Source organism: Camellia sinensis, chromosome 7 (assembly GCF_055761805.1).
Source record: "Camellia sinensis isolate YWXY chromosome 7, ASM5576180v1, whole genome shotgun sequence".
NCBI classification, from domain to species: Eukaryota; Viridiplantae; Streptophyta; class Magnoliopsida; order Ericales; family Theaceae; genus Camellia; species Camellia sinensis.
The window spans coordinates 86,905,941-86,932,523 of record NC_138967.1 but is presented as its reverse complement, the minus strand read 5'-3'; the positions used below and the strand labels follow the sequence as shown (position 1 = coordinate 86,932,523).

At 32.8% G+C, this 26,583-nt stretch overlaps 1 protein-coding gene across 48 annotated transcripts; it reads left to right on the top strand.

The window, feature by feature from the left end:
• Positions 1 to 26,583, top strand: LOC145789203 (E3 ubiquitin-protein ligase At1g12760-like). 48 transcript variants are annotated; one of them, XM_082878511.1, is made up of 11 exons: positions 13 to 161; positions 288 to 354; positions 5,539 to 5,588; positions 21,501 to 21,757; positions 22,017 to 22,072; positions 22,787 to 22,864; positions 22,952 to 23,155; positions 23,249 to 23,342; positions 23,565 to 23,644; positions 24,505 to 24,669; positions 26,259 to 26,583. In XM_082878511.1, exons 7-11 carry the CDS (start codon positions 23,051 to 23,053, stop codon positions 26,286 to 26,288), a joined length of 474 nt encoding a protein of 157 aa, XP_082734637.1. In that variant the 5' UTR covers positions 13 to 161; positions 288 to 354; positions 5,539 to 5,588; positions 21,501 to 21,757; positions 22,017 to 22,072; positions 22,787 to 22,864; positions 22,952 to 23,050; the 3' UTR covers positions 26,289 to 26,583. The 48 variants fall into 48 exon arrangements, 47 of the variants coding, with proteins under 47 accessions (XP_082734599.1, XP_082734597.1, XP_082734638.1 ...); XM_082878509.1 differs by having other exon boundaries at positions 24 to 161; positions 22,766 to 22,864; XM_082878473.1 differs by having other exon boundaries at positions 1 to 175; positions 22,766 to 22,864; positions 22,952 to 23,342.

Genomic DNA, 26,583 nt, shown 5'->3' with positions numbered 1-26,583 from the left:
CCCTCTCACAGTCACTCTGTCTTCCCTCTCACTCTCCTCAAACCGATCTCTCTCTCTCTCTCTCTCTCACACACACACACACTCGCACTATCTTCCCTCTCGGCAAACTGATCTCCCTCTCTCTCACTCTCGCACTGTCTTCCCTCTCTTCACCGATCTCTGTACTCTCCCATCTGTCTCTCTCTCGCTCTCCGTCTATATACACATCATATATATATATACACTTTGATTTTTTGTTTATTTTTCTGTTTGTTGATGTGGAGGTGATCGCGATTTTTCAAACTCAGGTCTCGCGATGGCTTCAAACCGGATCTTCAAAGAACTCAAGCATCTCCAGATCTTCAAACAACTCAGGTCTGTGCTCTCCGATTTTTCGTAATTATTTATTTTGATTTTTGGTTTAATTTTTGTTCATCCAACTATTTTTGTTCATCCATTTATTTTATTTTGATATTTATTTTGATCTTCAAAGAACATCCATCTGATTTTGGTTTGGTTTATTGTGATAATATCCATCTGATTTTTTCACTCCATTTGGATCAACTGATTTGGTGATAAATGATTAAAAAAAAAAAAGAGAGAAACCGAATTTGGGTTTGTCAAATTTATTCTGAAATTTGTGAATTTGGCAAAAAAATTGTATAAATTGGGTTTGATTCTGATATTTGGGTTTGATTCTGAATTTGTTGGATTTTCTACTGTTTCAAATCTGTTTCTTCATTTAAATAAATTGGGACCTTACTGTTTAAATGACGTTTTATTGCAAAAATGTCATTGCCACGTCATTTTAGTGATAAATTTTGTATGAATAACAATTTGCTTTCTCATATGGTCTGGTATGTTTTATTATTTTATAAATATAATAAATCCTATGCATACACACTATTGTTACATATAAAAACGTGAAATAAAATGAGAGAGCTATTATTTACCAACGACTCCATTTCACCTCTTGTATTTATACTATAAAAGTCATGTACATGTGTAAAAAAAATCATATTAAAAAAATAGTAGAACTTACCATGTCACATGAAAGATTAGGGGTGTAAAAAAAATCGATGAAACCAAATTGACCACTCAAGATCAACCGAATTTTAAGTTTTCGATGCATTTTTTTTATACTGGTATTTTATTTCGATTTTGAAAATTTTTACATTAATATAAACTGAAAGATTAGGGGTGTAAGAAAAATCAATGAAACCGAAACGATTGCTCAAAATTGATCAAAATTTTAGTTTTATGTCTATTTTTCATATTGGGTGGTCTGTTTTGATTTTGAAATTTTTTACACTAATATAAACAGAATCAATTGAAATATTATATTGAAAAATTTTATTTTTTAAGTGATTAATAATTCAATTTTTGTAATAAAAACTAAGAGGGAGACATTTTCACTATTTTTCTTCATTTATTCCCAATGTGGAATTTTACAAGTTTTTATGAAATATTTTAAAATTTCATGTGAATCCTTCTTCTACACCAAATTGACAAAACCAACAAAATTGAATTGTAATATGCGGTTTATTTCGATTCTTCAACCACCAAAACTGAAAGATTCAATTTGGTGCTAAATTTTTTCATAATTCTGACCAATTATGAAATATTGGGCAAATTACAACGGTAGTCTTTGACACTCATGTTATTTTGATCCTTATAATTTCAATTGGCTCGATTTTGGCCCTGAATTTATAATATTGTCTCAATTTGATCCAATTGATTATAATTGTTATTGATTTTTTTTTGAAAAATGTGCACATAAGAATACGTGTCATGCTTTTAAGAGTAAAATTATAAATTTATCTAACTCAGTAAATTAAGCTCAAACAACTTAGTAATCATTTTTTGACAAAAATCACAATCAGTATTATCAATTGAACCAGATTGACACAATATAAAAAATCAAGGATTAAAATCAAGCCAATTGAAAGTGTGGGGGCTAAAATGACACAGTGGACAAAATTCAAGAACTAACAGTGTAATTTGCTCTAAAATATTTCAATCATACATGACAATTATGATAAAATAAAATAAATTTGACGATAAATAGCATCACGTGTTGAAAATTTTTTATCCAAGTTAGATAGGGATGTATGTCAATATGTTTTCAGTGCAAATGCTCTTGCCAACAAACACAGTTGTGATCCAACACCATTTAGATTTTCTTTCTTTCTGCTGTTTAGAATTTTTGAAATTGTAAATAAAAATTTGTTTGGTTTATGTTTTTGTTTACAAAAATTTTCTAAACACAAAAAAAACTAGTTTCACAATTTAATTCCCCCCCAATTTCTTCCTCTTTCGCCCACCCTTTTCAATCATCACCCACTACTCATTATTTCCACCACTTCGCCCACCACTTCCCTTGGTCATCAATCACCTCCCACTTGTGATAACCACCTTCGGTCACCACTTCTTTTTAGAAACAAGCTTTAACTAGCACTTTAGATGATCGAGCGGCCATTATTTCCGACCGTCAACCACTTTCGACCGTGACCTCTCACTATTGGCAATCACTTTTGGCCACCACTAACCACATCCCACCAGTGGCACTTACTTTCGGCCGCCACCTTCGGAGGCAAACAACCAAATCTGGCCATCATCTTCAACCGTCTACAACTACCTCCTGCAGACCAATTCTTTCACTTTTTTTCAAAATAAGTTTTTTAAAACATGTACGTCAAATTTGTTTTTTGTTTTCGCTTTTACCTAAAATAAACATAAACATATTTAATATTTTTTGTAAAATAAAAATAATAAAATGTAAATGTTGCCAAACCACATCTAAATCATTTCACCTTAATCTAAAAACACAATTTGAAATATCAGTTTCAAAAAAAAAAGAAAAGAAAAATTAGAAAGTGTACAAAATAAATTTACAAGTCCACGGATATTTTTCCTCACTTCTAGCACAGCTGAGTATAAACTTGGATTCTAAGAGCAACTCCAATGGTTTTTCTATTTGCCTTGCCAAAGCCAAAAAATAACGTGGCTTCACAAATGCACTACACTAATGGTGTGCCATTTGCCATGCCAAAAAATGGCAAAGTCAGCTGTTTTTTTGAACCTCCAACTGTGTTTCACAACTTCTACAAATCAAAACTCTACCATAAATTTTCAAACCACAATAAATTTATAAAAATTACAAAAACTCAATAAAGATCCGTCTAGAAATTCAGCTTTCCAAATTTAATTTGGAACCCTCAAATTTTTTGAATATGGAAAGTTTCTAGATTGTACAAAATTTTAGAATAATTTAGAACCCAAATTTGAACACAAATTTAGAACAATTTACAACCCAAATTTGAATTTGGCATTTGGTTGTGCCAAAATGGCAAGTCCCTATTAGAATGGTATAACCAAAAAAATAAGTTTTGTGCATTGTAGTAAGCCAAAAAATAATTTTGACAAAGCTATTTTAACTTGAGCCATTGAGGATCTATCTTGCAATTTCAAAAACGGTTGTGAGTTTGCTAAACAATTTCCAAGCTATAGTATTTTATAAAGAACTAGAAGGCTGAGAGCACATAATTTGTGGTTGAAAAAAATCATGTGCGTTACCAGGCAGTTGAAAAAATATTTTTAAAAAATTTGAATAATAGCATAGCTGACTCTTGTGGGCATTTTTAATATATATATATGTATGACATGTCTGCACTAATTTAATTGTAAGCTTTATATTATATATTATAATATTAAGGGTACACACATAACGTGTGTATCATGACAATTGTTTAAAGTAATTAGATCTCATAATTATGACACTTATATTTGAAGTAGTTAAATATGAGAGGAACAATTATCAAGTTTAGAATTACTTTGGGAATTTTTTTTCTTTTGACAATTTACACTAATTTATTCATAGGTTTTATATAATAGAATAGATTGACAACCACAAAGGCCGGTTATGATGGGAAGGATTTGTATCCAATTCTCATAAATGATTTGGACTATCTAGTCAAGTCATTGGGGTCTATTTCAATGATATGAATCATTCAACTTCTAATTTCTTGTATGTAGACTATTAATTAAAAAAAGATCAGATATATTTGGTAATTATAGCTATGTATTTTCATCATTTATTTAGAGAAAAAATAAATAAATGAACGATAAGTAATTAAATATGATTAAAATTATCGAACAAAATAAATTTTGTATGTGAATAATTTACATATAAATATCAAAAGAATAAATAAATCAGATTCTCAAAATGGGCCAAAAGAATGAATGATCATATTATCAAAATGGGTCATGCGAAAGGCCCCCCAAAGGTGAACTTGATGAGTGGAAGCCTTTTTCCGTTGTAATTGAAGGAAAACCGTACCCCTCTCTTTGGGCGAGAATTTAGCAGAAGGAAACCCTATCCCACCTTTTGTGGGTGTGTGTTTTATTGTTTTTTTAATCTTTTACTGCGAGTCCCTGTCTCCATGGCTGACTGAAGAGAGAATATCAAAGAGGAAGTCTGAGTATCAAAAGAGAAAAAAGATTGGTCCAGGAAAGAAGCAACTGGTCATTCTCCTTGATGGTATATATTTGTATTTCTCTCTCCGGCTCGCATGCAATTCCTCCTTATATGTAGTTATAGAATTGCACAACAAAGAAACATGTAACTAGCAAGTAGCAACAGAGTGGTTATGTTCCACCTTGCCTCGCCTCGCCTCGCCTCTATAACATTAAAAAAAAAAAAAAAAAAACCAGAGAACTAAGAAGACAACAATAGAGCATTAAAAACCACCTTTTTCCTTTGAAGTTATCTGAGCTAATTTAATAATGCGTCATACAAAAGTCTACATTGTGGTTTCGTGGTGCCTATCTTGACATACTTCCCATTTGATTGCATTAGGGCTTCCCACTCCTTTGCTTAGTGCCACAGGCATTTGAAGCCTTCTCAACCCAACAAATATATGCCCAACAAAGTAAACGTTAATACATAAAGAAAAAAAATTACGCTTATGGTTCTAGCTAAATTTTTTTCCCACTTAACAAATGTCCTAGTTGAAAATTAGTTCCAGTGACTTCCAATAAAGAATGTTCCATATGCTTCTTTGTTATATTATTGGTTTTGTAAATAGTAAATACTAAAAATTTGTACAAATACAAAAGAAGCAGGACACCTACTTCACAGTAATAAGAAAGAGAGAGTATAACAACAATAATTGTTTTAAGAAGCTGACACACTAATTTTGAAATTAAAAATTATAAGAATCCGATAAGAAATTGTTTTCATATCACCGAATACGTGATAAAGTATTATTGTTCTTCACTATTTTTTTGTTAATAAACTGACACACTTATGCTTGGTGTTCATTCTGTAAGCCAGTATCCAAATCCTACCTATTAATGTTTTGAATTTTCTTTCATCATTCAACTTCATGACTGGTATGGTCCTAACTATTGCAATTGGAATTTTTAATTAATTAGGCATTCGTCATGAAGTTAATTGCTTGATTCATTGTTAAGAGGTAATTTATTGGTTTCACGGATTAAATTATAGTTTCTTTGACGTGTATAACGTTGATTATTTTGCTAATTGTGGTCATTTAGGTTATCGCCTTTGTGGTGGAGTGAAAAGCCTGCCAAACTTGTCGGCCTAGGTATTAATGAACCTGTTTGCTTTATCAACATTTGATGCATCAGCCAAAAAAGTAATTAATTAGCTTGAAGTAATCAGCAAATTTGCCGTTTTAAATACTAACTTATCTAATGTGTGTACAAAGTTAGTAATCAAATTTTAATTGAATTCATTGAATAGGATTATGGGAGAAAGAAGAAAATTTTCACTCACCCACTTGACACAAATACAATCACAAATACTACCACCGACATTGTAGCCATTTGTTGAGATACTCCATTTGATCTTCTACTTGATCGAACTTAGCAGCTAAGAAATTGTATAGGCAGATAGAATTCGATGTAGTAATTTTGATTATCACTCAGTTGATTAGTCTAAAGCTTTTATAACCTTTGTTTTTGCACTAAACAAAATTTGGTTATTGTTACGAAACTAATTTTTCGCAATAAGTAAATTTATTGTGATGAAAATTATTTTGTCCTTATAGTTCACAAATTCCATGGTAGGAAGTTTTAAAGCCAGTGGGAGTTAAATACTGCCACGAATTAGTTTCATCACAATAAATTTGTTGCAATAAAGATTAAATTAGGACATATTGCGACAAACTATTTTGTAACAATAGGTAACTGTTAATTGCCACAAAAATATTGTTGTAATACGTTGTTGAGTACTTGAAGGAGGCCATGCGGATCTCCTGTGCTTGTGGGCTCGTCCCTCTTGTTTGGCTTCTTGCTGATGGGGGCTTCTATATGATCACATCTAAGGAGGGTTTCCATGCATTGTTCACCCTTCCTTCCATTTTCTTTTAATGAGAAAAAACATATACATATGATTATTTAAATATGATTGTTACAATAATTAACAAAACAACTTGGATTATTAGTTAGGTCCAATCAATATTAGGGATAAAATTATAATAAAGAATTAATTATTGAAAATTTTGAAAATATTTATCCATCTGAGTATTATTTCAAGTTAAGTTGGACGAAATTTTTTTTTAATTACTCCAAAATTTTTTTAATTACTCCAAATCTTATGTAACATTAACCAATTTTCAAATAATAGATGGGTGATATATACTATTTTATTTTTAAAATTTGGATTATAAAATGCATCTTCTTATTTTGTTATTTTTTAATTAAGGGAAAATATTATTAACAATCATATTTTTTAATTAATAGTACATCTACTATAATAGTACATCTACTACAATGGGATACAATATAATCTCACATGATATATAATAGTACATCATCTACTATAAAATTTGAATATTGAGACAAAAAGGGTTGTTGAGAAAGTTCGGAGGAAGAAAGCCAATGGAAAATTTGAGCCATTGGTTTGAATTTTATTTCTTTTGTTTTCTTATGGTTTTTCATCAACTGAGCTTGGCATAATGTTGCAATTGGTTCTTTGCAATAGTAAGAGGAGAGGGAATAGAATGTATGTAGTCAGATATTATATGACTTGCCCCCTTTTCTCTTATTTTATGGAGATATTCCTTTTTTAATAGATATTGTATGACTTGCCCTTTGCATTCCTTTTCTTTAATGGGTTGATTTTCAATTTGAAATACATGTATTTGTTGTGTGTGTATGTGTTCCATTGAGGTTTACTTTGGCAAAGAGTTTTACACAAAGGAATTGGTTTTGATCTTCTGATTTACATCACTTTTTGAATAATGTTGTTGCTTTCTACCTTAGGTTTGACATCTTTTTGTTCAATAGGATTGGAACAACCCTTTACTTTTCCCGGGTAGCATCCAAGCTTACCCAATCTAAGGGGCTTGGAAATAGAGGGTTCCAAGATTTATGATGAAGATAAGGGTGCTAAGATGAATGGGAACCATATAATGGCCTTTGTTCCTCTATGGATGCTGATATGACAGCATTCTAAAAGTCACTTGTCCCTATTGAAGAGCTTGATATACATTGTTGAGCTCATTTCCAGACAACTTAAGCTTTTGAGCTTGATGTATATTATTAAGCTCATTTCCTAACATCTTAAGTTTTTGGGACTAGTGGTGATCTAATAGTTCCCCCCTATACGATCAATACATATGGTATGTACTTGTGTCTATGTGGACCTAAGAAAGAGAGATTTATATTTTACTTTTAACTGTTTTAAATTATAATACTAAATTCCAGACCTTGTGTCCATTTTTTCTAATTGACCTTGAGATAAAGACTATGATCACTTGGACTATCTTAGCTTGAAACATCAGTGCAGAATGTTAAGTTGACCTTCTTAGCCCTGCAATCATGCATCAGGTTTCTTTACTATATATTGATTCTTTTAGCTTTGATTCTCTAAGTTAAGTTCATGCAGCTGCATTCATCTTCGTATGTGCACTCAAGTTTGAAAAACTGATGATAACTGTAGGGATATTACAATTTAAGACACTAACATTTTCATGGGATTCATTAGTCTATACTTTGGTGGTATAGTTATTGTTTGGTAGAGTAATTTGTTACTTGTTAGTTTAGTTTTATGAGTTCACATCTGCTACATGTACTGTTGGTGATGTGGGGAACTGACGTGATTATTTTTGCAATAAAACTGCTAGATCCTTTGCCGGTCTATTGAATCAGAACCTTTTAATTTTTTTTGTCATTGTATGCGTTATTGAGAAGATTTAATTGCCTTCATATCCTTATTGTACTTATAGTTTGTTGGCTTTGTCAATGGCCTGGATTTAGGAGATTAAGTGGTAGCACTAGAAGTATGTTAACTATTTATTGTGGTTTGTTATTTTAATCTGTTACAGAGAGTTACCCCATTTTAGAGTTACTGATTTTGATTTAAGATGGCTGTTGATCTAGATACCATAGTATATACCTCCATTTTGTAGAATATTTTATCCATATTATCTTCTAGCTAACTTTTTATCCATATATTTTGTTTTTATTATATGACTAGCTTGCTAAAGCATTTGAAATACAATTTTCAGAAGGAAAACAAATTGAGGATTCAAACATGTATATTGGTTACCTTGGAAGTACACAAAATAGTATAAAAGTGGTGTACCACCTTGAGTCACAATCAAAAGATTTACAATGGTGGTACGATTTTGCGACGAGTCACTGCAGCCCGTATTTACTGAGAGTAATTGGATAGTGTCAAAGTAGTTTTGTTGTTTTCACAGAGGTGGTAGAAGGAACTCTACACGATTGGGTGAAGAAAAACCCTCTCATTGATTCTAAGTATCCTGAAAGGTTGAGTAAGTCTTTTATTGACATCTTGGGGTAAGTGCATGTCTATGTCATCTTTTCTATTTATCCAAGTAATTCATTCATTTGTTTTTTTGTCTTTTCATTCAAATTTTTTTGGTCATTTACTCTGTAAGGATATACTTAATGGCATCATATATTTAAGATGTATTGAGACAACTACATGGAGAAATTTGTGCAAACAATGTCTATTTAGTTAATGGAAATGCCAAGTTGGGCAAAGCTGTAAATCTTGAATGGTACGAGAAGACATTGGGGGATGACATTGACAAATTCTGTGGCATGGTTAAATCTCTCTTCAAGTCCAAATGGTCTAAATTTCCCTTTGTTTTGGAAAGTATAGTATTTCTTTAATTATGATTTTTTAAGTATTGTATAGTGTTTTTATTATATTGATTCTCACGTTTTTTGTTATACAAGCATTTGATGAATGTAATTAATCATCAGATCTTGTTGATCTTAGATGCAAGATACGAGTATAGGCTAGTTGCCTATTCTCTTGTTAAACACCATTCTAGCCTATACTTGCATCTTACATCTAACGTCAACATGATCGGATGATTAATTGCATTCATCAAATGCCTGTATAACAAAAAGTGTGAGAATCAATAGGAATAAAAACACTATACAATACTTAAAAAATCATAATTAAAGAAATACTATACTTTTTAAATTTGTTGTATTTTTGCACGTATCTACGAAATGATCCAAACCAAAGGGAAGTTTTGACCCTTTGGACTTGAATAGAGACTTGACTATGCCGCAGAACTTGTCAATGTCATCCCCAAATGTCTACCACTCAGGATTTAGAGCTCTTTGCCCAACTTGGCATGTCCATTAACCAAATAGACATTGTTTGCACAAATTTCTCCATGTGGTTGTCTCAATGTAAATGTGAAGTATATGATGCCATTAAGTATATCCCTACAAAGTGAATGACAAAAAAATTGAATGAAAAGACAAATGAATGAATTACTTGGATAAATAGCAAAGATAGAAATATGTACTTACCCCAAGATGCCAATGAGGATACTCAGAATCAATGAGAGGGTTTTTCTTCACCCAATCGTGTGAAAAGCAACTCTTAGTAAATACAGGTTGTAGTGACTCGTTGCAAACTCGTACTACTTAGTATACATGTTTGAATCCTCGATTTGTTTTCCTTTTGAAAATTGTATTTCAAATGCTTCAGCAAACTAGAGTCATATAATTAAAACAAAATAAAAATATATGAATAAAAAGTTATACGATAATATGGATAAAATATTCTATAAAATGGAGGTATAGGATCTTGAATCAAAATCAGCAACTTTAAAATGGGGTCACCCTATACCACTTAATCTCCTAAATCCAGGCCATGGACAAAGCCAGTGAACTATAAGTACAGTAAGGATATAATGGTAATTAAATCTTCTCAATAACGCATATAATGACGGAAAAAAATTGAAAGGATTTAGTAGTTTTATTGCAAAAATAACAACTACGTCAGTTCCCCACATCACCAGCAGTACATGTAATAAAGGTGATCTCATAAAAAAATTTATTCGTGTCTTAAATTGTAAACAATAACTGTAATATCAAAGTATAGATTGATGAATCTCATGAAAATGTTAGTGTCTTAAATTGTAATATCCCTACGATTTTTGTCATCTTGCATCTTTGTCCTTTCTTCTTCTGTTATGATCTCTAGTTTGTGACACTGATGATGAGAGGGCTACTGCTGCTGCCCTCAAAATTGCGCCTCTTCACCTTGACCATGCCTTCTTTTGCCCCGGTCTTCTTTTCCTTTTCGACTCACTATTCGGTTGATCTTCACCACGGCTTCTACTCAGCAGTGCTTTTTTATTTCTGCCTCATCTTGATTCAGTTGCTTATTTGATCCCAATGGACCTACAATTTCCTCAATGGATGGCGGGGCTGGTGATTGATATTTTGTGATTTGGGCTTCATCCTGTTTCCATTCACTTCTTATGTGGTTTAGACCTCCAATTAATAATCCGTTGAACTGGGCTTGGTCCAACATAATATTTAAGTTAATGCTGGGCTTGGGCTTGTGCATGCTCTTCATAAAGCCCACCGGAAGGCCCACACAGATGATAGAGGAATAGACTGATGATGGGTGGGTTTGGTGGCACAAGGAAAGCATGCTCTTTCAGACGTCGAGAATAAGATCAACCCTATCCAAACGACCACCAATGGCAGGCTCCCCCTCACCACAAATAACAGTCCGCTGACTAGAAAGGAAAAAAGATAACTCGTGTTGATCTATAACAATCCTCACACTCACACTTTGTGAGTGTGAGGATCATAGCATTTGTAACCCTTCTGAGTAGTAGAATAACCAATAAAGACACAACGCACAACCTTGGAATCGAGTTTCCCAGTGCATGCCTTCCACTTTTCCCAGTTACCATATAATGTGGATTTGTGTTCTTTTCTTCCAAAATTCAAGCCTTTCTCACCATGTAATGTCTTTCTAACCTCTTCCAGCTTGGTAAATACTTTTGTCAGATATCTTTCTAATTACCATGTAATGTCTGTGTTCTTCTATCAGGCTTCTTCTTGTTGTTAGACTTCAATTATTACTATTTTTTGGTTTAACTAATTATATGTTGTTTGTATCTGTTGGTGACCTAACTGATGTAATATTTCTCACTTCCTTCTCTTTTCAGTTTATATGGAGTTTTGTCAATTTATATTGTATAAATTGTGGAGAATTGGTCTTGATCATTACTTTTGTCAATTATATTGTATATGGTTAGGGGTGCGAATGTTGTAATTGATGAAAATGATGTTTCTTGTAAATACAATTTCTGTTTAGATGCTTTTGCCTTCCTGTGATCCCACCACTGATCTAGAGGAGGGTTTGTTGGTCCCTGTCCGCGATATTCCCAGATTGTCAGGTTACAAGGCCAGACCTATTCTTTCCAGACATTCATACTAATTCCTGTTTGAACTTGATCTTGAGGCGCCCCATTTTGAGGTTTTTGATCCCAAAGGTGATAGAAAGTGGGAAATCCTCCCCAATCCTCTCAGCTTCAGTAAAACTGGTGGTGAAACTATCCTCAAAATTTATACCTAGGCTAGTTTCTGCTTGTTTGACGGAGTTCTTAAGGAAGTATTGAGGGCGGGAGGATGGTAGTGTTGTGCCTTCTCCAGTGTTGGAACTGAATTTGAGGGTGGTGAGCTCACTAGGTACTAAGTGAGCTTTCTATTATGTTCAAACCTCTGCTCGAGCGTTATGTAGGCTTTGTCACCCATCTCTGTGATCGCCTTATGTGCTTCTTGTATGGCAGCAAAGCCAAGTGATCGCCTTATGTGTTTCCAAAACCATTGGTGTTCCTCTTCGACGAAATTGAGCATCTGCAAGCATATGATTTGGAAAATTGGAATTGTGCTTATTGAGTAATCGAGTCCGTCATCATGTATATGACAAAATATCCTATAAACTAGCGTAACAAATTAATATCCCAAAAATATGGGAAGAAAATTAAGAAAAATCCCTTGCTTGTATATGGCGTTGAAATGTTGCAGTCAAACTCTTTCCCATTTTGTTGTTTTCTACTCAGAGCCACCATCGACCACCGTTGACCAATCTTTTTCCTTTATAAGATCTTTCCCACTTCTCAAACCTTCACATGATTCCTTGGTACCACTGCCCAACAGGATCCATAATCACACAAAATCAAAGATTAAATATATAACATAGAACTCATAACTATTTTTTTAGGTCTATCACATTTTTTTTCCTCCAAAATTGTCTATAAAATTTGTAACTACTCAAAAATTTTCAATTGCAAAATCTGTTTTATTCATCAAAAAATCTAAAATTGATGGGGGACTGTGTATGTAAATGTAGGACAGAATTTTGCTAATTTGGCGGATGTGCACCATCTTATTGGTTGTCTAGCAAATCCATGGTGTATGAATTAGTTGTGAAAATTTTGGTCTCAACCACAAGTCAGCTGGTGGTTGTTAACATGATCCTCATAATATAATTAGAATTCAAGATAAATATATATATATATATATATAACAAATGATATAATTTGTGATATTTTAAAAAATGTCACTACAACATTATTGTGATATATAAACATTATTGTGATATTTTTGTGATATATAAACATTCCATTCCATATGGTTATTGTTTTTGTATAAATACACATTAATTTTATTATAATATATGTGACAGAATGGTGCGGTGCCACGTTGTGATTTGCCCAGCACATATTTTAAGCTCCTAGTTGAAGCTGGTGGGAAGATGATATGGCTTCCAACCGATCAGTTGTGCCGTGGCAAATCAGATCACTTAATCTTATTAATTAATTCTTCAAGAAATGTCTAGGATTGACAATTACAGTTTTAGGGTTATGGGTTCAAATACTTTGCAACTAAGCCATGATTAAAAATACTAGGATTGTTATATATTATTTAATTTTTTTATCAAATTATATAATAAGATATTATTTTATCTTTATTAAATATTTTAATAATTAGGAATCCAAAAAAATATATATATTAATAATTAAATTTACATAAGAGAATTAATTATTAATATTCATGTAAAAATTGATATATATATATATATATATAATCAATCATATATAATATTTCTCTAAAAATAGTAATCAGTGTGTCCAAAATCCCATACGTTTCTTTCGTGGAAGCAAACTAAATAGAAAAGTCCAACGCAATGAGGTTGGACAAAGACAAGTTAATTAAATTGTTTGAACTTGTTCTTTGCAATTAAGGCCTAACAATTTGATTTTATTTCACAGAATCTTTTATTAGAGTTAAAAATTAATCATGTTTATATTTATTTTTGATAAATAAGAAAAATGTTTAATACGCATATATGTTTTAAATTTTGTTTTGAAAATAAGGAAGTAATCGAAAGTAATTGCTGACAACTGGATATATGTTTTAAATTTTGTTTTGAAAATAAGGGAGTAATCAAAAGTAATTGCTGACAACTGGATATAGTGTTAGAGGTGATTTTTGGCAGGAGGAGGCAACCAAAAGTAGTTTCCAGCAAGATGTGGTTATTAGTGCTTGGAGGGGATTTCTGTCAATTGGAGTGGCCAGATGTGATGCCCGATGGTGGTGGTGAGGAATAGATGGCTTGAAGGAATTAAAGAGAGAGAAATTATTTTTCTTAACATGTGAAACTAATTTGTTTTAAGTTAAAGAGCTTAATAAATTTTCTTAACTGCTAACAATTTTAAAAAATAAAAATAAACATCAAATAAATTTTTGTTTACAACTTTCAAAATTTTATAAATATATAAAATTAGTCTAAGGTCCATCTCCCATCTTTAGTAATGGAAGAGATTCACAATATTATTTTATGATGTCTAAGGTCCCTCAACCCCACATTAATGTATTACAGAGAAATTTGATATGCCTCACGGCTTCAAACCTTCACCCTCTCTTTCTCTTCTCTCTCTCTCAGACTCACGCCTCACCTCTTCTCTCTCCTTGTTGCTCTTCGCTCTCTTTCGTCGATCTAGCTCAATCAATCCAAGAAGCCCTATGTCAAGAACTCCTCGGCCACTCTTGCTTCGATTGAACAGTCATATGAAGGTCTTCCACCGTGGCTCGGCGACAATCTCCGAAGGTAGCTTTCAATTAGAGGTAGAGAATTTTGTGGTTCACGTGGCTCCATCACCCATCCAAGAATGTGCACCAGATGCTCCAGAAGGTAGCTTTCAATTAGCAGTTATAAATAGTGATCACAAGAAACCAAGATCAAGTGGTAGTTTCAATGATGCTTCCACAAAAGACATCTCTTTTGGTGAAATGGTTGATTTTGAGGATGAGCCTACCTTGAACATTGAGGATATCATTGAAGATGTAAGAAATAACAAGGCAGTCTTGCTAGTTTTTCAATTTGTTTATTATGATCATAAGCTACTAGAAATTCTTCCTTATTTAACATTTTGTTATTAGGAACCCTTTCTTATAATCTTAGGGCAGTGAAAACAAAACCACCTTGCTGTTAAACCTTTCTCTGGTTTGGTTAATTTTCTCTGCCATGTTTAATTTTTTCCGTGGTGTTCAATTTTCTCTTGATAGATTGAGGGATTTGAATGTTGATCTAGAGAAATTTGAATATTAGTACAAAGAAATTTGTGAAATGGTCAAGGGTTTTTTATGTTAGTCTAGAGATCTAGAGAAATTTGAATGTTAGTTCAGAGAAATTTGAAAAAAGTTCAAGGGTTTTTGATGTTAGTCCAGAGAAATTTGAATGTTAGTCCAGAGAAATTAGTCCAAAGAAATTTGAATGTTCAAGGTCTTGACCCCATAGAATTTCCAAGGATTGCTTTGTATGTTTAATTCATTATGAATATAGACATAAATATAGTTATTGGATCAAGTCTCTTTTTGTAATATAAGAATAATGTTGGATCAAATCACTGGAGCCATCAAACTGCAGATAACACAAGTGAATTTCTCTGGGGTTGAGTAAATTTCTCTGGGGTGGAGAGGGAAATTTCTCTGGGTTGAATCTAGAGAAACTCTCTGGTGAGATTTTCTCTATGAATATGCATCCAAAGCACTGAAGCCATCAAATTGCAGACAACACAATTAAATTTCTCTGGTTGAAGGGGATTTTCTTTGGGGTTGAGTAAATTTCTCTGGGGTAGAGATGGAAATTTCTCTGGTAAGATTTTCTCTGTGATGGGTCCAGAGAAATTTGGAATTTTCTCTATGATTTGTCCAGAGAAATTCTCTATGATGTTGAGAGACCTTAGTCATTATGAAAATATTAAAGGTTCTTTATGCTATAAAATCTTAATATCAAGAACCTTAAAAAAAAAAATCCCAAAAAAACCAAAGGAAAATCATGTTGGTTCGAAATCTAGTAAGTGGATAAGCGTAAGTGGCTGATTCAATGAGCTCACAATGCTCAGGTAGACCCATTATATTCATAGCATGTGACATTATTATTTTGGCATTAATCATTATTGATGATGTAGTTGGGAAAAAAAAAAAAAAACTGAATTGCCAAATAATTTGGCTTATTTGAGCCTCTTTTTTTTTTTTGAACCAAAAAAAAGGCTTATTCTTTGAGCTTTTTCAACATTTTTAAGTGAAAAAAGGGCTTCCAAACTAAGAATTTACAGTGGAAAAATAAAAAATAAAAACCTCTACCATCATTTCCAGCATCCATAATTTATAAAAATAAAATAAAAAAAAAATGATAAGGAAAAAATTGAAAAATTAATCTAATTTTTTTTTTTTTGGCAAGTGAACAAGCCAGGAGGATGACATTATTAACTATCGAATTAAAATGTATCTTTTAGGCCCACTTGTTTTAGTGGTATTTTATTTTCATTTTCTATATAATCAAAGGCCATAGTTGAGAGAGAGAGAGAGATTGTCACGTTTATAATAAATTACTAAAAGAGTTATGATATATATTATTTGTTTGATAACAAATTAAAAAATTACATTTTTAAAAAAAAAATTGGACTTCAATGAAGTTTTGTAAAATTTGTGTCAAAATTTAAAAAATAAATTACATTTTCGTTAATAAAATACAATTTTTTTGACTAATTCGAACAATTAATGTTAGAAACTCACAACTTCAAAAAAAAAAAAAAAACTAAAAATTCATAATTTAAATCTATAAATTTATTTATTACTTATCCTTATTTTTTCTCTTTTCCTTCACGTAATTGTGTCAGTCTGGCGAACAACAAATGCTCTTAACACGAGATTTTTTTAGAGTCAGATTTTATAGTGGTTTGACAAAGCTCTTCATGGCGTACAAAAGCAAAAGCATTACGGACACTCCGAACCTCCGAACCTGGTCCAAACTAGGATCAAGACCAGCCAAAAAATCATATAAATGATCCTTCTCAATCTTCTTTTTCTGGGTGGCAGCATCTGTGGCCGACTTCATTGCACTCAGAAGGTCCAATTCGTGCCAAATAAGTTGAAGAGCACCATAGTAATCAACCGCAGACTTACCATTCTGGTGTGTCTCGTGAGACCGACATCGGAGTTCATACATCTGTGAAGCATCATCCTTGCCCACAAAATAGGTTTGGGAAACCGCATCCCAAACATCATGAGTAGTACGGAGACGAAGAAACACAACCCTAACATTAGAGGTCATTGAATTAAGAAGCTAAGATTTAACCATGGCATTATCCTCCAACCAAGTAGAGTAAGCAGCATCTGTTTCATTGGGTTTAGGTTTTTTTTCCAGTTAAATACTGCACTTTTCCTCTTCCTGTGAATACACCTCCACACTTTGAGACCACGTGGAGCAATTTGAGCCATCCAATTTGTTTGGGGTGATTTGTAGAGTTGTCTTGATGCAAAGTCACAGTAGTTGGAGAAGGGGTAGCAGCAGAGTTTTCATCACCCATGTTGAGAGTAAATGGGAAGAATAGCAATAATCGGCAGAAAGATTGCATAGTAGCGGCCGTAAAGCAGTTTCCAGCGATAGTGGCAGCGGCAGACTTTTCAGACCAGATCGGAATTGGTCGGATAATATGTTAGGGTAAAAATCACAGAAGAAAAAAGAGAGGAAAAGTTTTAGGATCAATGCTCTGATACCATGCTGGAATATAGCAGATTATTTTATTCTTTTCCAATATGGAGGTATATATAGCTATATGAGGCAATACAGGAAAAGATTTACAATTAAGTAATACAACTAATCTAATTAACAACTACTATGAATAACTAAAAAATGACAACTAATCTCTAGCTGTACACACATCATCAAGTTCTTTAAAAATTCATGAACAACTTTTAAATGTCTTGGATAGGCAGTTATACAGACTGATCATATGATGAAATTAACATGATTGACTTACACAATTCGAGAGCTTAAGAAGCCTCCATACTCATCTTCCAAAGCTTGGGGAACATCAAATTGAAGAAGAGTCACAAAGGGCTTTATACCTGCATATATAATTTAGGACAAACATATGTCTTCACGTAAGAATACATATATATATATATATATATGCATTTTGACTTGTTAAATAGATTATGAAAGAGTTGAGGTTGAATCAATAACCATTGGCAAGAATCTATGAGGTGTTGTAGTATTTGATTCCTTCTTCCTTCACACCTTCACTAAACCTTCCATCTAATAATTCCAAATTTTGAAAAGAAACAATAAATAAATAGAAACCAAATAAGGATCCATTGATTGAAAGGATTATAACATTCCATTGAGATATCAGAAGTTTTAAGATACTTCGATTAAACGATGGAAACACATGATATTTGGGATTCCTAAAACCAACATTTTTTTTTTTCATTTGCACATTTTTCTTTTCTTTTCTTTTTTCTTTATTTTCTTTCATTATGTTTATGTTTTCATTTTTGTGGCCCAATATTCCTCTATCATATTTTTAAGAGCAAAATACCAAAGACAAACCCTCAAGGTTGGATGAACATACAAAATATATATATATATATATATATATCCTATGATTTGAAAAGGAGTCTTGTGAATAACTATCCATTGGCAATTCGTTAGAAACCAAATAATGTTAAAAAGTTCAAAATTTCAATACACATTTGACATAATTTCATACATTTTTTTACTATATGTTTTTAAATATTTTCACATATTTCAATTTATAAACATTACATAGTGCATTTCCCTTTCAAAAAATTGAAAAAGAAAAAAGAAAAAAACATGAGGTTTGAAGTTTACAGTCAATTATAAACCATCTAAGTAACAGAAAAAAATTGTTCGATGTCAACATTTTTTGGTGCCATGTTCCAAAAGGGAGCCTATGTTTACACCACAAATTCAACTTCTTACACCCACCTTTTCATACTCATTTAAAGCCTGGATTTTTTTTCCTCTTTTCACCCTATATTTCCGAAGTACTCTCACATCTAACCTTGCATATCTTGACGTCTCTAACCCTCCAAACCCTAACCCACACAACGTATCCCACAACCAGCACCACTTCCAACGACCACCCTAGTCCCTCTCCTATATATATGCTGCCCACTTCTCCATCACCATGATACCTACTAACTTTCTTGCTGGCCTCTATCCCCTCCTCTCATAATCGTGAAACCCCAATTGACTTACCTTTGCAAATCATGTATGAGAGAGACAAACAGAGAGACTTTTAAGGGGGGAGGGCCTAGGGTATTCAAATCTAAAGGTTTATAGGTTGAGAGTGGTGGTGTTTGGTGGTTGTAGGGTTTCATAGAAGATGGGGTGTTGACAGAGGAAAAGAGGGATTAGAGGTGACGGGAAGGGGCTAGGGTGTCAAGATGGCGGGACGGGAGTTGACTGGGGAAAGGGTGGCGGAGACAGGGTTTGAGGGAGTCAATGAGCTAGTAGTGGGTGTGATGGAAGAGGAATGGAATAGTTACAAATGGCAGCAATAGGTGGGGGAGAGGGTGGTGTCAATGGTTGATGGGTTGGGAGGGGTGGTGGCAGTACGCACTAACAAGTGAGCTGGTAGCAAGTAGCATGGGTTGGTAGAGAAGTTTTTTGTTTTAGATTTAGAGTTTTTGTTTTAAAATTTAGTTTTATTAAGGGCAATTTATTCGGAAATCCCATCCCAAAAAAGTATGTTTTGGAAAGTCCTATGAATTTTTGTGGACAATCACAGTCTTATTGAATTTGGAAATGTACACCGTGAGATCATTTCACTATATTTTTTGGAGATTCTTGGGTGAAATATACTACGTTTAGTTTCCAAATGTTGGGTATGAACTTTTGCCAAATGTGTCATTCTTAAAATGTGACAATGAGACATCATTATTAAAATGCCAATTGTGTCATTCTTAAAATGTGATAATGGGACAATCATTCTAATGCATGCCTTATTGTCTTATTAAACTTTTGTCAAATGTGTTATTCTCAAAATGTGACAATGTGACCTAAAATGACAACTACGATTTTGCAATTTGAAATATCATATTCACATACACATTTTACGTTTCTAAATGTGGATATGTTTCATTTGAGATTTTTTGATGTTAGACAAGACTTTTTGGATTATAAGAATATTTGGGATTAAGTGGGTCATAAGTTATGGATATAAAATTTAATAGTTAATGCCGTTTTTTACTAATTTACAAGTTGTAATAAAAAGGATTGAAAGTGGGGGGTGTATTGAGCTTGAGAAATTTATTTATAAATTTTATAGCCCAATAAATTCACAAAGTATTCTTGTGTTCCACCTAATCCCATACATTTGAATTTCAATAGGTCTTTTTTCCTATATTAGAAGTATTATGTGGATTATTTTACCCTTATAAGCTTTTATTGTAATATATATATATATATAAATATCATAAATGAAATATATTTAATCATAATTTTCTTTCTATATGGTAATATATATATATATATATATATAATACTGTATATAAATATATAAAACTATTATTCTTAATATTTTATTTGCCTCAATGTGAGGAATTCACTTGATCAAAGATCTTTACCATTATTTTACAATAAGGTCTTATCATGGAAGAATATTTGGAAGAGAAGGTTAGTTATACATGTAGACCAATGATAGAGATGATGATGGACTCGCAACAGAGATAATCGTAAATCAACAGTGGACAATCGTTTTTTTGCTATTGTTATACATAAAACATAGTCTCTTCGTCAGTTTGTATAGTCATTGATATTGTGTAGTTTATTCGCTGGTATTATGCTGGAGTTGATTATATACATATTTTTTCTAAAAAGGTGCATCAATATATACGAAATATTTGATGATTTTTTTATATATTGTTTGATGATTTGTTATATATTGATTGTTACTATGGTTTTTGATTGAGCAATCATTTTTATTGTCATTGAATAATTGAAATAGGCGTTTTTTACTTTTTTTAATTTTGTTTCCTGTTTTCACATTGCAGTGTGAATGTTTACATTGGTATGAGTTTAGTTTTTTTTAAGGATAATTGTATGTTAATTGTAAACTATGAACATTTACATTATATTTTGGTATGAATTTTATTTTTCTGAAAGTTAGTTGTATGTTAGTTATTTTTATTACAAATTGGTTAAACAATCATTTTTGTTACCATTGAACAATCGAAGCAGTCAATTTCACTTTTTTGAATTTTTTTTTATGTTTTCACATTGTAGTGTGAATGTTTACATTGGTATGAATGTAGTTTTTTAAGAACAGTTGTATGTTAATTGTAAATTGTGAATATTCACATTGTATTTTTATATGAGTTTTATTTATTTGAAAATTAGCTGTATGTTTGTTATTTGTTGTGAACATTCACATATATTTTGTTTTTTTCGAAGATTAATTGTATATTAATAGCCAGATTAGCACGAACATAGTATGTACATAGAGATGTAAATATTTACATTAATTTTGTAATACAAACACTACAACAAAATTTGTCTATAACTACGTTTTTTAGACAATGTTTTTTTGGAAAACGCTTTGCAAGAACTAAAGTGAAATTAAAGATACGCATGTTTCACTTTATAAAGGTCATTTCTCTCTAGTGTTTTCTCTTTCCGTCATTTTGTTTTCTCTCCCCATTTCTCTCTATCGTTTTCTCTCTTCATCCTAGATCTAGGGTTTTCTCCATCTCCTCATGCTCCTTGATAGATTCACCGGGGTTCAGATCTAATTCTAATTCCATCGATTCCTGCATCGATTTTGTTGAAATTTCTTGATGGTTTTTTGGTTTTCTTGATTTTGATTCTGATGATTTTGCAGAGGAAGATGGTTCGGTTGAGTTGCACAAATCGACGGGGTTATGAGACCGAGGAGTGAAGAAAGATCAAGATCATCAGGATCGAGATAGGGATTGGGACCGAGACCGAGATCGAGACCGATCAAGTCGGAGCAAGAGGAAACCAACCGATGAAATGATAGGGTTTTCTATTCCAAGAAAAGCTCGAGCGCGATGGCATTGGATGTGCCTGTTGAAGCTCCTCCTCAGGTCTGGTTCTCCTGTCGCTACCATCCCTCAGGTCCTCTCTCTTTATTGCTCCATTAGATCTTCGATCTGGCCTCTCTTCATTCGAATTTTGCTCTTTTTTTATCTTTTCACTTGCTATTTTTGGTCCGCTCTCTTTTCAATAGAATCTCATTCACTTTGATCTTTTTGTTTTTCAATCTCACTTTTTTCAATTTTTTCAATCTATTTTTGATCTTCTGGTAGATTGGTTTGTCTGTATATTTGGCTTTCATGACATTTTTGTATCTCCCATATTTGTTTGTGTTTGTCAGACAAGGGGAATGCAAAAGTGGCTGTGTCTCTGGTTGGATATGATCAGGAACTGAAGGTATAATTCAATTGTGTGTGCTGGAATGTTTCTAGCATGTGCCTTTCTTAATGGGCCAAAATCTTATTCGCATTCGTGCGATTTTGTTTTTGGTTGGATAAAAGAACTTTGGCTTGGGTTAGTTATATTTTGTTTTTAAAGAGAGTTGATATGTGTTGCAAAGTGCTATGGAATGTGTATTTGGTTCAACATTTGTGTGCAAAACTATTAATGCAGCGAGGGAGGTAAGTCTTTTTCAGTAATCCTTTTCCCTCAGGTGCCTTTGTATAGATGATTCTAATATATATTTTCCATTTGAAGATGACATGTTTTCTTTTGTTGCTCTGCTGCTGTGTTTTGTGGTCATGTTATATTTGAGTGCAACTGTTGATTCTCTGTCTTGATTTAAATGTACTGTAGTTCACTAAGAACACTGCAAAAAAGGATCAAAGAGCATGTGGTGCTGGATTTTTTTTCTCAGAAGTTAGAATTGATGAATGAATTTATTTGTTGACAAACATCTTAGAAACATATGCACTTTGGTTTAAGGTTATGCTATTGATTTGTAAAAGTGTTAACTTGGCTAAATCTTAGTTTTGGCATTGGGCCAAATTAATTTGTCATCTTGTACGTGTCTAAACTACTACGTATTTTGAATAAATGTGTTTTTTGTTACCTTGTTGAGCTTGATCTCATTTCCACATTAATGACTAGTCCATAGGTTGCTTTTAATAGAGAAATTGGCACCCCAAGTGTCACTCTCGAGGGTGATATATTTCAGCCAAGTGGCCTTTTGACTGGTGGAAGTCACAAGTAAGTGAATATCCTTGGTGCTTTTGCCCATTCTTGAGAATAGTAACGATTTATAATTTTGGTCAGTTGTTACTTGTACTTTTTAAGGATGGGAGGTGCGCGGAAACAGATGACATTCTTCCAGATGGATTTAAACTGAAAAAGGAAGATGGTGTTTTACTACATGTCCTATGCCATGGGCAGAGGATGCCTTACATTTGGGGAGATGATGCAGAAGATTTCCGACCTGAAAGATGGCTCAACAATGGTGTTTTCCAACCTAAATCACCGTTCAAATTCATCGCATTTCATGTACGTTTACAGTTTACTTTTTTTTTTTTTTTACAGAAAAGATTATACGTGCTTATATTTATTTCTGGCAAAAACAAAAATGAAAACATGGAGATGGAACGCGTGATCGAGTTTCCACACGCATGTGGATCGTTGTCCCAGAAAGAGACCGCGTTTGGGTTGGGACATTGCTCCTCAGGCCCTCAAGGTATCAAATCTGTTCTCTAGATCTTTGATTTCATAATTTTTTTCTTCTTTTTTCGATTCTATTTTTTGCTAGATCAGGTCTAAATTAGATACGTGGTAGATCAAGTATGAGAAAAGTTTTATGCTTTTATGTTTGATCAATTTTTATTGGCTAATTCGTTGTAGTTTCTTATGGATCTGTAAATTTCATGCTTTTATGTGTTCTTTGTTGTTATCTGTGTAGCTGTGGCATTTGTCATTGGTATAGCTGTTTGCTGCTGTCTTCCATGTATAATTGCAATATTATATGCAGTAGCAGATCAGGTAATTTGCAGAAGTGTCTCTTTGGTTTTGTATTTATTGCCATGAAAGATTTAATATATTATATTTCTAAGCCTAGATTTTTCAACTGCAAAATAGTTATTGGTTTTCAGATTTACAGCTCACGCCAATAGTTGCTTTATTAATCAACTAAATCCGCTACGAAGCATAATTGAAATTATGTTGAACTTCTAACTTTTGAACTATATGTTCTACTACTTACCAGAATTATCTGTGGCTTAAAATATTGTAAATTTAACGTTTAAGCTTGGATTTGAATCCAGTGTTCTTCAAACAGTTATTTGATGGATGACCCCATCACATCACTTGTAACATTTTCATCCTAACTTTCTAGCTCGGTATTGTAGCTAACTTTTCTTGTTCTTTTTTTTTTTTCTTCTTTTTTCTTTTTTTTTTTTCTGAGTTTGGACAGAAACTTCTTACTTTGTTTGCAATTTGAATACACCTCATGTCTTTGGGTGAGTGACATCATGGAATTTATTGGCACATTGTCTGCAAGAAAATGTAACATTAATGACACGGCAGAATGTAGAAATTTCTTTCTATGACTATAGAGGTGGAACTTGCTAGAGATACTAGTGCACTGACTATCTTGTACTATGTTCCTAAAGAGGAGATATCATGCTAGGAGCATTGGATGAGAACTGAGATCTGAGTTTGGGTTGTTAATTCTCTCTCTCTCTCTCTCTCTCTCTAAGTTAAAAAGGGTTCATGGTCAACTATCTAGTCTGCTGTACTTAGAATTGCTTTGCCAAATGTCTGTTTCGTTATTTGACATCACCTTGACTCTGAATGTTGAATGCTTCTTCTTTGACTTGGCATTAACTTCTGTATGAAAACAGGAAGGAGCAACGAAGGAAGATATTGAACGACTGCCCAAATACAAATTCCGGAGGATTGGTGACTTTGAGAAACAAAATGGGGAGATTCAATATTCTTTTGGAGGAATAATTACGGAATGTAATACTGATTCACCAATTGAACATGTTCTTTCCCCAGAAAATGCTGTAAGTTTCCTGATTCAATCATGACATTCTTTCATGAACTTTGAAATGAAAATTAAGAAAGTTTTGAAAAAACATGCTTAAGAACTTGCCACATTCCCTTGTACAACTACATCATTTTCATGAAGGTTATGACTTGCGTCCAATCCTCAGACATGAAGATTGATTTTCTAATCATTGAAATAGGACAAACTGCTCGTATACACTAATTTGATAGTGCAGACAAAGTGTGATGACTAATAGCCCTTATCATTATGAGATTTTTTTTTTTTTTGTTGGCTTTCTTTTATTGCTTCGGAAAAAGAAAAAGAAAAAAAGAGGCGCAAATTATCATTGTAAAATTGTGTTCCTTGGTATCTTCAATCACACTGAAAATAAATAATAAACATTTCTGAATTTGGGACCTATTTATTGTCGGGTCATTAATATTTCATTTGCATGCTATGTATAAAAAGAAAAAGTTTGTTAACATATGTTTTTATGGCACGTGTTAGGATGGCTTAAAAGTATTGTACATTTTTTATTAGACGCACACTTTTATGCAGAATATACAATCTTTTTAAGCTTTTTAATAGGTGCCCCAACATGTCTACAAAACCCATTAAAAAAGCTCGTTAGTAGGTGTGTTTACTTGCTTAATGCTAGATTTCGTTATAGCTTATAGCTTTCCATGAACTAAGTCAACGGTTAACCTTTGACACAACTCGTTGGGGGTGAGCAGCGGATATATCGATCCGTCCAAACTGACTGAACAGAACCGATCCGCCGCATTTTGGATGGATGCATGATGACGAGCGGACGGTTTCGGATTGATTTTTTTCAATCCACCTAGTTTTGAACGAATAGCAGATTTGAGGTTCTTTTGGCTGCAACCGAACCGCCAAACCGCAAGCACCCCTAGTAATTTGTAAAACTTTGTGTTTTTAATTTGTTTAGATATTTTGTTTGTGTTTTCAATTGAAAAAGAGTTTAAATATTTTGTTGATTATATTTTGTTGAAAAAGAGTTTTCAACTTGAATATATTTTTTGAATTGAAAAAAATTAATGTATTATTTATGTATATTTTTTGGTTTTTAAATCTAACTCTATAAATAATAAATAAAAAAGATGATATATGCTAGTTGATTTTTGTTTTTAAAAACAGATATAGATGTAACAATACAAAGGCACACAATCTTTACTACTGCTCTGTTCATGATTTTGGTGGTTTGAATTGTTTTTATATTTTAAGAACCACAAATTATTATACTTTATGTGGATGAGGCATGCAGTGATTGTAATATTTTAAAGTTTCAAACTTTCTTTCTTTGGATGAAACATACAGTGATTGTAAGACTTTTTTAAGTCATTGACTGTATTTTTTTTTTTTTTTTTTTTTTTTTTTTAGGAAGTGCACAAGTTGAATTATGTTGAAAATTTATAAAATTTTAAACCGCCAAACCGATTCGTATCCATCTGTCAATCCTCCAATCCGCTCAATCCACATCCGTCGGATTGGCAGACGGATGTGGATTGATTTTCTTGGATGGCAGATTGGAGGTTTCGTGTCCACAACTGACCCGCGCTCACCTCTACGACTCGTGAATCACAGGAATGTTTACATTTGCCTTTCTCTCTATGAAGACGGAAGACTGAACTGAACAGCGTGAACTCCCTTGCCGCCATCTTTTTCACTGCTCCTGCATAGACAAGTGGTCTACATGTCCTCTCTGCAGGTTTAATATACTGAAGAACGACAATCAAAGTAGTAGCGAGGAAGTGTAGGAAAAAAGCTAGTTCTTCAATGGATTGATAACTTTGGATCTTGTTATGTGTATTTCGTGATTCTGCCAACACGGTGATCTTTTTTTCTCAAGATCTGCTCCGGCTGAAGTGTTGTTTACAAGTACATCAAAGTGCTGCTGTTTTCCCTTGTT